Here is a 14971-nt window from a genome sequence, read left to right as displayed (position 1 = left end):
CCATATCTGTAACAGTTCCTTTAGGAGTGGTCGGTTTCCTGACCGATTAAAGTACTCGGTAGTGAAGCCACTTTATAAAAAGGGAGACAGGGATAATGTTGACAATTTTAGACCTATTTCTATGCCATCGGTGTTTGCTAAAGTTATCGAGAAGTTTGTATATACAACGTTACTGGAGCATTTAAATTCACATAATTTGCTGTCAAATGTACAGTTTGGTTTTAGAAACGGTTTAACAACTGAAATGCTATAGTCTCTTTTCTCTGTGAGGTTTTGGACGGATTAAATAGAAGCTTGCGAACGCTAGGTGTCTTCTTTGATTTAACGAAGGCTTTGACTATGTTGACCACAAAATGTTACTGCAGAAGTTGGACCATTATGGAGTAAGGGGAGTAGCTTATAATTGGTTCGCCTCTTACTTTAAGAACAGAAAGCAGAAGGTAATTCTTCGTAATATTGAGAGTGGTAGTGATGTTCAGTCCCAATGGGGCACTGTTAAGTGGGGCGTTCCCCAAGGGTCGGTGCAGGGTCCACTGTTGTTTCTAATTTATATAAATTATATGCCTTCTAATATTACAGGTGATTCAAAAATATTTCTGTTTGCTGATGACACAAGCTTGGTAGTGAAGGATCTTGTGTGTAATATTGAAACAGAATCAAATAATGTAGTTCATGAAATAAGTTCGTGGCTTGTTGAAAATAATTAGATGCTAAATCACAGTAAGACTCAGTTTTTACAGTTTCTAACTCACAATTCAACAAGAACCGAAATTTTGATCAGACAGAATGGGCATATTATAAGCGAGACGGAACAGTTCAATTTCCTAGGCGTTCGGATAGATAGTAAGCTGTTGTGGAAAGCCCACGTCCAGGATCTTGTTCAGAAACTAAATGCTGCTTTATTTACCATTAGAACTGTATCTGAAATAAGTGACAATTCAACACGAAAAGTAGTCTACATCGCATATTTTCTTACACCTATGTCGTATGGTATTATTTTTTGGGGTAATTCTTCTGATTCAAAAAGGGTATTTTTGGCTCAAAAACGGACTGTTCGAGCTATATGTGGTGAAAGTTCGAGAACCTCTTGTCGACCCCTATTCAATAGTCTGGGATTCTGACATTGCCCTCACAGTATATATTTTCTTTATGGTCGTCTGCTGTTAGCAAAATTAGCCTATTCCCAAGAGTTAGCAGCTTTCACTCAGTTAATACTAGGCAGAAATCACACCTGCATTGGGAATGCACTTCCTTGACTCTTGTGCAGAAAGGAGTGCATTATTCTGCTGTATCCATTTTCAATAAGCTACCACAAGAACACAAAAATCTTAGCAATAGCCCAAACTCTTTTAAGTCTAAACTGAAGAGTTTCCTCATGGCTCACACCTTCTATTCTGTCGAGGAGCTCCTGGAAGAGCTAAAAAATTAAGCGGGTTCCAGTGTTACATTGTTGATTTTCTTTATTTAAACTTAAGACTTATCGCCTTAATATGATTTTCATATTTCATTTTATCTGTTTCTACTATCGTGTTATAATTCCATGTATTGACTCGTTCCATGACCATGGAGACTTCTTTTTAATTTGATCCCACGAAACGATAAATAAATAAATAAAAAATCAAGGAGACGACCACTGTGTGACGGTCATCCATGCGGGTCTCTAGCAAGGAGTCTATTGTCCTCTACCGACTGCGCATTGGGCACACTCGGCTGACGCAAGGCCACTTATTACGCCATGAGGACCCACCTCTATGTCGCTGCGGCTCCGTTTTGTCTGTGGTTGACATTTTGTTGGAGTGTCGCCTTTTAGCTCTGCTCAGGCAGACGTTTGCGCTGCCTGATACGCTCCCTGCACTTTTAACAGATGACTCAGCCATGGCGGACTTAGTTTTGCGTTTTATTCGGGCAAAGGGCTTTTATCACATGATCTAAGTGTTTGTCTATATGTTGTGTTGAGTTTGGCCTTTGGCCTCCGGTTTTAGTCTGAATTTTTAATGTGTTCTCGGTGGTTGGCTTTTCCTTCTTTGTCTCTATGGTCGGCCAACCACTGTCACACTCTGTGTGATTTTAATTCGTTTTGTCTGTTCTTTGTCTGAGTCTTTCTTGTCCTGTGTCGTCTGTTGTCTCCATTATCCGTTTTTTTCGCTCTGTGTGGGTGTTTTTAAGTTTTGGAACAAGGGACCGACGACCGTAGCAATCTGGTCCCTTTAATCCCACAAACCAACCAAATACTTGGCTCATTCTTGACACAATTGCTCTCGGGGTACTGAATTTGATGACGATTTCCGAAATCGAATGTCTAGTACTTCTAGCTCTATTCCTCGTTCAAGGGCCAAAATCACGCTGGAAACCTTTTCACATGAATCACCTGAGTACAAATGACAGCCTCACGAATGCACCGCCCTTTTATATGTCTTGCACGCGATACTACCGCCATAAGCATCTCTATGCATTACAGCTACAGACACTAGACATCGGTCTGGAGAAGATGAGCAGGTCTTTACTCGTAAAGCTATTACATCTAAACAACGTCAACTGTGATGTCGCTCTTCGCAAGTATCGGAGCATTAAAGGAATACGGAGAGGTCCTCTTTCCACACCGCAGTTGAAGAACATGATTCGAAAGTTCGAATTAACTAGCGATTTCGGAAATGCTCCAGGGAGAGGCCGACGGCCAATTGCGCCACAAATTGTTGGAGAAGTCATGGCAGAGACTGCTGGAAGCAATTCTGAACATTCTGTGAACAATTGTGAAACGGTATCTCTAGCGCGGTTCCTGGATGTATATGGTAGTCACATGGAGCTACTTTAGTAACCTGGAACGCACATGAGGTACACAATTAACAAATTTTACTTTCTTATGTGGCAAATGAAATGTGTTTCTTTGCATGGTTCCGTCTTTATTTCTTTTCCGCGTGTCCTTACAAATATTTCCACAAAGTTTCATTTTCCAGAGATCACTCGTTTTCCGTGATGACCCTCTCAAGTGGCGAAAGTTTAATTACAAACACTCTGCACATTAGTTTCTGTCTAAGGGCTGTTGCGTCAGCCTGTGCTTTGTGTTCTGCATATCGCTGATTGAATATTACAAAAGTTTTCGCTGTTGTGGAGGTATTTCCACTCAAATTCAGGTAACTGTGATAACAAACCGAATAAATCATTACTGCATTATTGTGACGAGCCATCGGAGACCACTGATCACGTAAGCGAAAATCCTCAGAAAACAAACCGGAACAACCTCGGGAGTTTTGTTGGTAAAATCGTGTATTCTCTGGAATGACATTTTCATTCTGACAGATTAAAACTGTGTGCCGGACCGAGACCCGAACTCGGGACCTTTGCCTTTCGCGAGCAAGTGCTCTACCATCTGAGCTACCCAAGAATCTCATTCTGGAAACATCCCCCAGGCTGTGGCTAAGCCATGTCTCCACAATATCCTTTCTTTCAAGAGAGCTAGTTACGCAAGGTTCGCGGGAGAGCTTCTGTAAAGTTTGGAAGGTAGGAGACTAGGCACTGGCAGAACTGAAGCAGTGAGGACGGGGCGTGAGTCGTGCTTGGGTAGCTCAGATGATAGAGCACTTGCCCGCGAAAGCCAAAGGTCCCGAGTTCGAGTCTCGGTCCGGCACGCACTTTTAATATGCCAAAACGTTTCGGGTATACTCTGTGTATGAACTGCCGACCATGTTTTCTCATCTGACTTGTTTTTCTGGTCCTTCCAGTGGAGACGTACGTGGGCAGCGACCTGCACCTGTGGCGGCTGGACCGTCGCCAGATGGCGGCCTACCTGTGCATCGCCTCCAACGACGTGCCGCCCAGTGTCAGCAGGAGAATCGTGCTCAGCATCAACTGTGAGTATGGGCAGTGCTGCGTATCCAAAGCAAGCAGCCCAAGACCCCCGTGCAGGTGCCTATGACACAATTACCACTTATTGTTCTTTATTTTTTGTTTTCACTTTGCGTTAGGACTTTCTCGGTCTGTGGCAGCTACATGTGGTGGCTCAGTTTTTTGCTGGCCTTCCAAAGCCGTTTTGCATCACTTCGGTTCTGCAAGTTCCGGAAGCCGTATAGAAAATTGGAATAGAAATCAACATAAGCATCATTTCCGCCCTTTCTATTGCTCATGAAAAACCGCACACTGCGTGTTGTACCACCATACAGCGAGACCTTCAGAGATGGTGGTCCAGATTGCTGTACACTCTGGAACCTCTAATACCCAGTAGCACGTCCTGTTGCAGTGATGCATGCCTATATTCTTCGTGGCATGCTATCCACAAGTTCATCAAGTCACTGTTGGTCCAGATTGTCCCACCCCTCAACGGCGATACGGCGTATATCCCTCAGAGTGGTTGGTGGGTCAAGCCGTCCATAAACAGCCCTTTTCAATCTACCCCAGGCGTGTTCGATAGTGGTTTTAGGCGCTTCAGGCCGGAACCGAGATGCTGCTGCGGTCGCAGGTTCGAATACTACATTGGGCATTGATGTGTATGATGTCCTTAGGTTAGTCAGGTCTAAGTAGTTCTAAGTCTAGGGAACTGATTACCTCAGATGTTAAGTCCTGTAGTGCTTAGAGCCATTTGAACCATTTTTAATATGTTCGATAGGGTTCATGACTGGAGAACGTACTGGGCACTCTAGTCGAGCAATGTCGTTATCCTGAACGACGTATTCACAAGATATGCATGGAGGCGTGAGCTGTCGTTCATGAGAACGAATGCCTCGCCAATATGCTGCTAATATGGTTGCACTTTTGGTTTGAGGAAGGCATTCATGTATCGTACAGCCGCTACGGCGCTTTCCATGACCACCAGCGGTGAACGTCGGCCCCACATAATGCCACTGCGAAACAGCAGGGAAGCTCCGCCTTGCTGCACTAGCTGGACAGTGTGTCTAAGACGTTCAGCCTGGCCGGGTTGTTTCCAAACACTTCTTCAACAATTGTCTGGTTGAAGGCATATGCGACACTCATCGGTGAAGAGAACGTTATTCCAGTCCTGAGCGGTCCATTCGGCATTTTGCTAGGCCCATCTGTACCGTGCTGCATGGTGTCGTGGTTGCAAAGATCGGCCTCGCCATGGACGTCGGGAGTGAATTTGCGCATCTTGCAGCATACTGCGCACAGTTTTAGTCGTAGCACGACGTCCTGTGGCTGTACGAAAAGCATTATTCAACATGGTGGCGTTGCTGTCAGGGTTCCTCCGAGCCATAATCCACAGGTAGCAGTCATCCACTGTAGTAGTAGCCCATTGGCGGCCTGAGAGAGGCATGTCATCGACAGTTCCTTTGTGTCTCCTCCATGTCCGAACAACATCACTTTCGTTCACTCCGAGACGCTTGGACACTTTCCTTGTTGAGAGGTCTTCCTGGCACAAAGTAACAATGCGGAACTACAGACTACACAAGCCGTGTACCTCTTTCCTGGTGGAATGACTGGCACTGATCGGCTGCCGGAGCCCCTCCATGTAATAGGCGCTCTTCACGCATGGTTGTTTACATCTTTGGGCGGATTTAGTGACATTTCTGAAGAGTCAAGGGGGCTTTGTCTGTGATACAATATCCACAGTCAACGTCTATCTTCAGGAGTTCTGGGAACCGGTGTGATGGAAAACTTTTTTTGATATGTCTATGTGCGTATATGTATATCTAACGAAATTTTTTTGTCGCTACCCAACGTTCACTCCCATAGAGAAATAGTGGTACTGTTATAACTTTATAAAATTCACGTTATCTTTCTGTTGTTACTTTATTTCGGATAGATTTTGTAATGGTATCATTTAGATAATGGAACCACTTAGTTTCCTGTTTTGTGATTTAGATGTCCACTGTAAACTTGTATCCTCCCTAAAAATTAAAATATATCTGTCTGGCCTACGACATGGTTTTCTATTAGGCGTCAATCCTCTTGTCGTTACTGTGGGTCTTACCGAAGTTCGCAGACCTCCCACCCAACACTGAAGATGCTTTCGTTAAGGCAGTGTGCCCTGGAAAGGCGTATTTTAATAGAGAATTAAATACTATGGTAACCCCTCGAAAGACACACGGGAAGGTGTAATGTTATGGCACTGAAAAGTTGTACATGTGCGCATTGAGATGGGTCGAGGTAAACATCTGCAGATAAAGGACATCGTGATTGAACTTGCACGTGACCACATCGCGAAGGAAGGTATATGAGCACAGATTGTCCAACGTGTCGACAACGATGAGGTACGGCACTTAATCACGTGACGTTGCGTAAAATCAGCGACTGGAGAAAGATCGTAACCGACAGAGGCCGGAGACAAGTGTTGCTCCTCGTCAATGAAAATCATTTTCTAACAGAACAGGCATTCGTTAATTCGATACATTAAGTAGTGCTGCAGAATAAGTCGGCAGTGAGAAGGAGGCTGGTTATCACGGAGGCAGAGGTAGCAACCGGAAAAATACGGCACGATTGTGAATTATGACAGTCGGGACAGTGAGCCTTGAGAACGGATTTTACTCGATAGTAAAGATCTGTGGAACCCACAAGTTTTCTAGCGCGAAGCTCCGATTTTACTTCATTATATATTCAATATTAAGATCACTTTCTGGCACAGCTGATACTAAGAGTAGCCTACGGGTCATCAGCGCCTCACTGCAACAGTAGCACTATGCAGTACATCTGCAAATTCAATAAATAATTGAATATTTTTAATTTGTGGAAGATGTATGAAGCTTTGCGAAGCGTTATGATGTAAGCAAGAGCTTCCGGCTACGCTCCAGATGCGATAGGACGTACTTTGAACTTGTCCATATGTGAGAGTCGGCTACAAACTGTATTCAGGTACTGTTCATTTACATCATTCGGCTCTACCACGGTCTCGGAACTTATTAACTTTGTAAAAGGAATTCTTTTATGATATTAAACTGTTACTGTTAACGGTGTTAGCAAATAAACGTATCGTAAAGTCATTCCGGGACTAATTTCATAGGAACTAGCTACTCACACCACAGATAAGAATCACAGCCCGCCTGCCTGCGTCTTCTGAAGAGGCCAATGCTATACCACATCCGCTTTTCGGGACATCATCTACAAGAGCTTCACAGATTACAGGTAAGAAGAAACCCTACTTTGCCATTTCACTAAGGCAATCCAAAAAAGGGTCATCTTAACTAGTGCAGTCTTCGGTGGGATGGCTTGAACAATGTACGTACTGTGCGTCACCTACACCAATTTATACCCAACGGCAGCTGACCTGAGATATTCGTGTGAAGGTTTATATACGTGATGGGAGGTTGTACACCGAGTCACCGACTGCCGAATGAGGCGTTTAAGACGCAGTAGCGTGCAGTTCAGGTCTGAAGTCGTGCTATGACGTTTTGGGCGTGTTTTCCGTGCGATGACCTGGGCTCTTTCATTTAGGCAATATGAAAATGAAACAGGACGCTTAATTTAACTCTGTAGGCGACCAAGCGTTGCACAGGGCTGTATGCCTACGTTCTTCATTTGACAAAAACTCAGACCGCTATCACAGTTCGGCTGACCTACAATCACATGACATTAAACCCACGCAAAGTGTGCGCCACTATTTGGAACAATGAGTGAAACTTAGCAAAGTTAGCACCCTGCAACGTGGTAGCGCTACTCGGTCTAATCATTTATGGATACATTCAGCTAGATATGCAAAACGTGCCTGAAGAAATTTGTAGACTGCCTTCTTCGCGTAACTAATGCTGTTATCAAGTCCAGACATGGTGTTACCCGATAATTTCGTGATCAGTCCTCGACGTGGCTAGTTTATGAGTCCTGTAAACTTGGTTAGCTCCCAGTTTGTGGGCTGTGAAATATTTTTCGTAAAAAGTTACGCAATCGAATTGGGAGGATTATTGGATAAAACTTCGGTATAATGGGGCACAACGACTTCACCTTTCGACAACAACGTCTTTGTTAAGGGCCAACGGTAACTGTTGTATCGATTATCTGTCTAATGAGGAGCCTATGCCCTTCATTATGTGTATGTTTTTTCCCGGTCTGATGCACTCACCCACGAGATAATCAGCACCCTCAGTAAAATTTCAACAGACGACTGTGATCGGAATGTTTTAAACATGAAGTACCATCATTTAATTCTCAGTCACTTTTTCTCATTCTCAGAGAGCCTCCTACACGGTCTTCATGAAAGAACTTCGCCCCTAAAACATGATGGAAGGGCGTACAAGGAGAGAACGCCTACCCATCATCGCGGAATTCGTTGAAGTTTATGGTACATGTAGGGCTTGGTGAGACAAGAAAGCGTCCCAAGTGGAAACTCCAGATGGCCAAGCGTTTAGGAAATAAAAGGAATTTTGGTACGGATCCATAACCATGTGCACATTATCAATTGTCCCTGTTAGAGTGTACTTACGAAGCGGTGTTGGGCTCAGCAGTGGCAAATATTTTTGTGCTCTTTGGCAATGCGTACACTACTGACATCAAAATTAACCACAATATCGTATAGGTTATTTTATTAATTTAAATAAGCGCAGAAAGTATAGGCATAGGGTGAAATGCGGGTTAATTATGACGTCAGTAATGTACGCATTTCCAAGGAGCTCAAAAATATTGGCACTCTTTTATAAAATTGAACGAGAAGAATATGATCATGGGGAGTTCCTTTTTTTTAAGGAAAAAAAAAGGACAGAGGCTGGCGAAGGCAGGGTGGACAGGGGTCGAAACCCGAGGCTAGGCCACCGCGTCTCCTTTTCTGGAGACGAATCCATGGTATGAAAGGGAATTTTGTATATTTTTTAAAGTTTTATTTGAGGTGTTTCTTGTGTCTATTGATTTTTATTGTCTTCCATAGCTGCTAAACACAACATACAGAAACTAAAGGTGCCATTCAACAAAACCAAACGTAAAAACGGCTCGTAACGCCATCTACACTTAAAGAGTTCACTAGCAAAAGAAATAAAAAAACGGGACCTTGCAACGGCCCTGTTGGCGAGTATCCAGGTCGGCTTCTCGCTAACTTAAAAACTATATATAGTCCCCTGAATACATCGGGCTTGAACGTTAGTTCTTGAACGTTGAGCTATCTTCTCATTTCACTTCTCATACCCGGAAAACCTCACTAGCCAGAGGGGCCGTGAATAGCGAACCCAAGTAACTGGAAAAACATGTTCTGTATTTCACGTGTCGCCGCAAGATGACATGTTGCTCTTGCAGTACGTACCAGAAGCCTATGACAAATAATATGTTACCATCCCCTTTATCCAGTTTACGGCGTTTGTCCTGGCGGTGGGAAAATATACTTCATACGGGAACAGTAGGTCGTCGGCTGTGATCACCGTGTCAGAAGGCAACAGTAGATTGTCATGCAACAGATGAAACTGTGCTCGTCAGAGTCGACGAGTGCGCAGTGGGGGCATATCGGCGTGCCGACCAGAAGAATTGAGTGCAGTCGATACGGTTCGGGGATTTGGTGTTCACCACTACACACCACAATGCACGTACTTCTGTAGGGAGAGAGGGAAGATGGACCGCTCTCAATATTCTCTGCCACTGCATCGCCGGGTACTTCTGTTCCGCCACATTGCGAGATTGTTGCTGAAGGAAGCTTCGATATATGTCTTTCGTTGTGGGCAACTCCGGCAAACTGTCCTGAACGTAATTGTAATCGACGAAGATGTCCCGAAGTTGTGCGAAGGGTGCCGTGATGTGGCCTACATTGACTGATGGACAAAGTGAATGGGGAGCTACTTCGTTGATCATAGCGCCCATTAAGATGACGTCCTCGGTTCTCCAATAGCGTTGCATCGTACTAAGAAACAGCGCACGCGCACTCTTTCTCACGTTTACGAGTCCTGTGCCTCCTCCTCTCTGTGGCAGCGTCAAGGTATCGTAGCAGATTTTGCAGAGGACGTCAGCACTTACGAAATGTCCGAAGGCCGACTGCAGTCTTGACCCGATCGTGGTGGGCAACGGCAGCATGTGTGCCAAGTGACAATTTCCGGTGCCAAATATACGTTGACATAATGTGCGCGCTGGAACATATCTATGTCGCGCAATGCATGTTGCACCAATGCGTGAATCTGTCGCAGTAGCCGTCGACAATTAGACGCCGCTGTACGCCGTATGTTTCCATGGAATACCGCTCTCAAACACTCAAGAGTGGGGACCATGGTGATTGACACTGCTGTCCCTTGTGGCTGCCCTCTGCCCACATCCAAACATCGATCTAACCGCCACCGCTCCATACTGCTGAAGCTATTTCAGCGCAGCCTGGATTTCGGCTCCGGACTTGACCAAAAGAACGACGTCGTCGGCGTGTGCGCGGCATTGCAAAGATACAGCCCATAGTTGGACGCATTCAAGTCATTGTAGAAGGCCGTCTAGTGCAGGATCAAGAGCAACTGCAAACAAGATGGTCGATAGGGGGCAACCATGCCGCACTGAGCGCTGGATCGTGAAAGGTTCTGAGCTAATACCGTTCACCAAGACACTCGAGTTCGCGCCGTTAATCAAAAAATGGTTCAAATGGCTCTGAGCACTATGGGACTTAACTTCTGTGGTCATCAGTGCCACAGAACTTAGAACTAATTAAACCTAACTAACCTAAGGACATCACACACATCCATGGCCGATGCAGGATTCGAACCTGCGACAGTAGCAGTCGCGCGGTTTCAGACTGTAGTGCCTAGAACTGCTCGGCCACTCCGGCCGGCGTTAATCAACCTCATGATCGTATCCACAAACGGGAGAGGGATTCCCATCCGTTTCATGACACCTCGTGGGAACACATGTTCCACTCGATCGAAAGCGTGATTGAAATCTCTTTTTCTTTTTTTTTTTTTTCACTATGGGACTTAACAGCTGTGGTCATCAGTCCCCTAGAACTTAGAACTACATAAACCTAACAAACCTAACGACATCACACACATCCATGCCCGAGGCAGGATTCGAACCTGCGACCGTAGCAGTCGCGCGGCTCCGGACTGAGCGCCTAGAACCGCGAGATCACCGCGGCCGGCGTGATCGAAATCCACTGTCACGAGGGCTCCTCGTAATCGACATGCAGACATCAATGCTATGACAATCCCGTATGCCCTCAGCACTATATGTGTATTGTTCTTCCCACCTAGACAAGTTTGATCTAAATGTACTTTGTCCTTTATCGCCGCTTGAAGGCGAGCACGTAGGATATGTGCAAATATATTGTAGTCTCCATTCAGTTATGTCAAACGCCGGTAGTCTTCTAGTCTATGACCACCAATTGGAACGGGTATCATGATATCCTCTGTGAACTCGATAGGGACACGTAAGGTAGGTTTTAAAGAGTTCATTGCACATCTGTACCCATGTCGGTCCCATTACGGTATAGCTCGTGAGGGAGCCCCTTCGGTCCAGAGGATTTATTTAACGCACCACACTTTAGGGCTGCGTCCACATAATCTATGGTAATATCAGGTATAAGGCCGTCAGCTTCAGTGGGATGCTCTTCCGCTGGCATTTGTCGAAGCACGTCTGCCAGTCCTACTCTGTCCACCGCATAGAAAGTGCGGTAGTGGTGAGCAAAAGCACGTGCAATGTCCTTCCGTAACGTGGCCCGCGATCTGTCTGCCATTTCGACATCCCGTATGAGTGTACGTCGCCGCTGCCTTCTTTTTCTCAGAATACAGTGTAATGAGGGCCGTTCGTTGCGTAAACCGTCGAGCATCCTCGCACGTTCTTTAACCCCTTGCATCTTCACTGCCGTAAGAGGCAGCAGTTGTGCTATGATACGTTGGACAGCCTGCTGACAGTCGGGAGACGGTGGTTGTTTCGCCAACTGACCTAGAACTGTGAAATAAAATTCGGAAGTCGCCCGTTGCCAATGTGACTTATCTTGCCCATATCATGTGAACGTTCTGCGGAAAGCCGGTTTGACGTAGCAGAGCCACCATTTGAGCGTCGAATCGTGCGTACGTTGACGCCGTTGACATTGTCGCCATGTGACTTCAGCCTCCCGTAAACAGTTCTCATGCTGCAGGTGGGTTATGTTGAGCTTCCACGGGCCCATAATGCGCAATGTCTTCTGTCGTGGCAGAGTGATGGTGCAGATGTAAGCCTCGTGAAGGCCATAGGCCACACCTCGGCTTCTAAAGTACATATATCCGCAGCTGTCGCCATGCGTCATTTCCCATATGTCATGCAGTTCAAGATCCCGGCCCAGCGTTTTTAGCACCGGGCAAGGAACGAAGTGTGGTCGTTGGTCCTCGGGTTGCAGAACGCAGTTGAAGTCGCCGCCGACGATACATTTGTCGTGTGCGTATTGTAAGACCTTCAGTACACACACCATCAGATTATTGGACTGGTCGCTCTAACGAAGTAGGCGAGTGTCAGCAATATGTCTCGTGGTCTTAACGTGGCGTGTTTATCTTCTGCCGTCAGGTCAGACGATAGAAATGCCACTTGCACGCTTAGAGTAGCAGATTGACGGTGACCAACTTTAAACAGAACTTCATTAACTTTCGCACACATTTATTAAAATAATAACAAACATTAAAATTACTTAACTTGGTTCTGGATGCTATTTACAATTGACAATCTGAAGTTCCTTTACTACAGGTATGTGAATCTCATTCTCAAATATATCGCAGATACATGATAAAAGTGTCTATACATTTATCTTCATGGCTATGTACAGGAATATGGTAATCTTATTAGGCGCAGACTGAAACTTGACTATAGACTGGTACACACAAATGTAGACTGGTACAGACTGGTGCAGACAAATGCAGACTGACTAATCGGAGGTCTGTACATTCGTTATAATACCTCGCGCGTTCATGTATCACTGCGCGAGTGTGATCCACGAGGAGAAAAGGTTCTACATTAGCAGCAATCTCATTGGCTGCGTTACATATTAATACACGGATCGGCGGAAGCAGAATTTGGTCCGTCTGTATGGCAGCGCCATCTCGTAATGCGGAGACTGACGAGCGCTGCGCCTGGGCCGTTGTGCATAGCGGGGCGTGCTCTAGTGGGAAAGTAGTGTACGCGCTGACTACCCGGAACAATGTACACAACAATAATTCTCCTGACGTCTTCGAAATAGCGGCGTTACTTCCTTTGTGTAAAAGTATCTTCGTTCGTGTCTCTTGGTAGAGCCAGACGTTGCGTAAACATTCACCAAGCGGGTATCCCAACAGTCAGGGCAACACCGCGGGTCAATGGCAAGTACTCCACATCTTCCGCCACTATTCCTTCACGTAACAATATGGCCGTTCCACCGCTACCGTCGTAACCTGTTAAACGATAGACGTCATAACTATAAAACTCAACTGGGACATCGTTTCGTATTTCCTGCAAAAAAACAATGTCGATGTCCGCTGCCTGCAACAAAACTTGCAGGATTTGTGTCTTTACTGAGGTGGGAATACCACTGATGTTAACTGTACCAATACTGTAGACGTGTGACATCTTATCGGTTCTGCTCTGCTGGAAAGTCACGCATCTACTGAACGGTCGTCGACAGAGCGTTCTTTCAGGACCAGTACCACACGGCACGGCCTCATTGGCCGACGTGAACAAGGTTCACTACCGACTAATTGTCGGTGGGAGCCAATGACTGAACGTCGACCTCCTGCATCTCATCAGTTTGTTCCATTTTTTGTGCACAATCTCCTAATGCACTGATGAGGACTCTCGTTGTTGACAAAAGTTCATCTGCAGGTGGTAACGAATCATGTTCGTTCCCAATGTTTTGTTCGTTTTCTCGGATGTAGTGCTCGTCTTCTGTGGACAGCAGTCTCTTCTTTCGTTTCTTCAGCCGCTGTATCCGTGGTAGAGCTTCCACGTCTGCCAAGGAATGCTGTTCAGTGCGATCCTCTCTCGTATCCGCTTCCATTTCTGAAGACGGCCTCGACAAGAGCGTGGTAGGACCGTGGCTCTGCAGCTTCTGTGGGGCGTCTGGCTGATGGTGTGGCAAGTCCATTTGAGCCGTACGTGACGTGGAATCTGGGGCGATACTCCCAGACTCTATGGCAACTGCCTGTCATGCGCGTCGCCCACTTCGTTCCGTTGTGCTTCCACTTACGTAACAGGCACCGATGTAATGTGATGTGGCGGGTGCTGGGTGTCCGGAGGAGATCTGAAGACAGTCAGTTCGAACATGGCCTTCCTGTCCGGAGCCAAAGCAGGTTTTCGGTTGACGATCGTATATAAGGATAACATGGTATGTGCTTCTAGAGCTCAATTCTTACTAGACGCACTCCGTTGAGTACGGGATATATCTCGAAGCTGGTCCATTTCTCCGCAGCATGATTAAGGACCGTGCCGTAAGGGCGAAGTGCTGCGATAACCATGTCCACAGGAACTTCGAAAAGAAGTTCGAATACGCGTACCGTTCTCACTCCGAGACCGGCATGATCAACAGAAACCACACCCACGTTTCCGTCGGTGTGCAAAAGTGGTAACCGTCGGTGGATCGACGAATAAGTCTGTTGCACGCTGCCTCGTCTATGAGTTTTGCGTATACGACGCCGAAATGGAAAATGAGTGTACGGCATTGTGCACCGGGAGTCCTCCATTCAGGGAAGTTCGGCCGCCGAGGGCAAGCACTTATTGGATTCGACGCCACATTTGGCGACTTGCGCGTCAGAGATGGGGACGAAATGATGATGAGGACAATACAACACTCAGTCCCTGAGCGGAGAATATCTCCTGTCCCAGCCGGTAATCGAACCCCGGCCCCTTGTCATGGCATTCCACCACGCTGACCACTCAGCTAACGGGAGCGGACGTATACGGCGCTGGTTACTATTGATAGGTGAATTCCTGTCAGCTTCCGGGGGTCTAGTTTCACCACTTCGCGCATCAAACTTTCGGTTTCATGTGCTTTTGTTCTCGTGTATTGTGCGTCGAACGTGAACTTGATAGTCGCCTTCCTGTGAGAAAGAGCCATCGTGATCTGTAGTAATCAATACACCGCTATGCGAAGCCTCACGGATGTACACAAAGCTCGCATTAAACGGGGGCGCGACAGATGCGCTAAGCA

The 14971-nt window shown here is 46.1% G+C and overlaps 1 protein-coding gene across 1 annotated transcript in view; it reads left to right on the top strand.

The window, feature by feature from the left end:
- Window positions 1-14971, top strand: part of LOC124620085 (lachesin-like) — a 229745-nt gene that overhangs the window by 119585 nt on the left and 95189 nt on the right. Inside the window, exon 5 of the mRNA XM_047146754.1 lies at window positions 3720-3848. Coding sequence (XP_047002710.1) covers window positions 3720-3848 — 129 coding nt within the window. The remainder of the gene's footprint in view (window positions 1-3719; window positions 3849-14971) is intronic.

This window comes from Schistocerca americana, chromosome 6 (assembly GCF_021461395.2).
Source record: "Schistocerca americana isolate TAMUIC-IGC-003095 chromosome 6, iqSchAmer2.1, whole genome shotgun sequence".
NCBI lineage: Eukaryota > Metazoa > Arthropoda > Insecta > Orthoptera > Acrididae > Schistocerca > Schistocerca americana.
The sequence above is the reverse complement of the archived record's forward strand: the minus strand, read 5'-3'. Positions and strand labels throughout refer to the sequence as shown.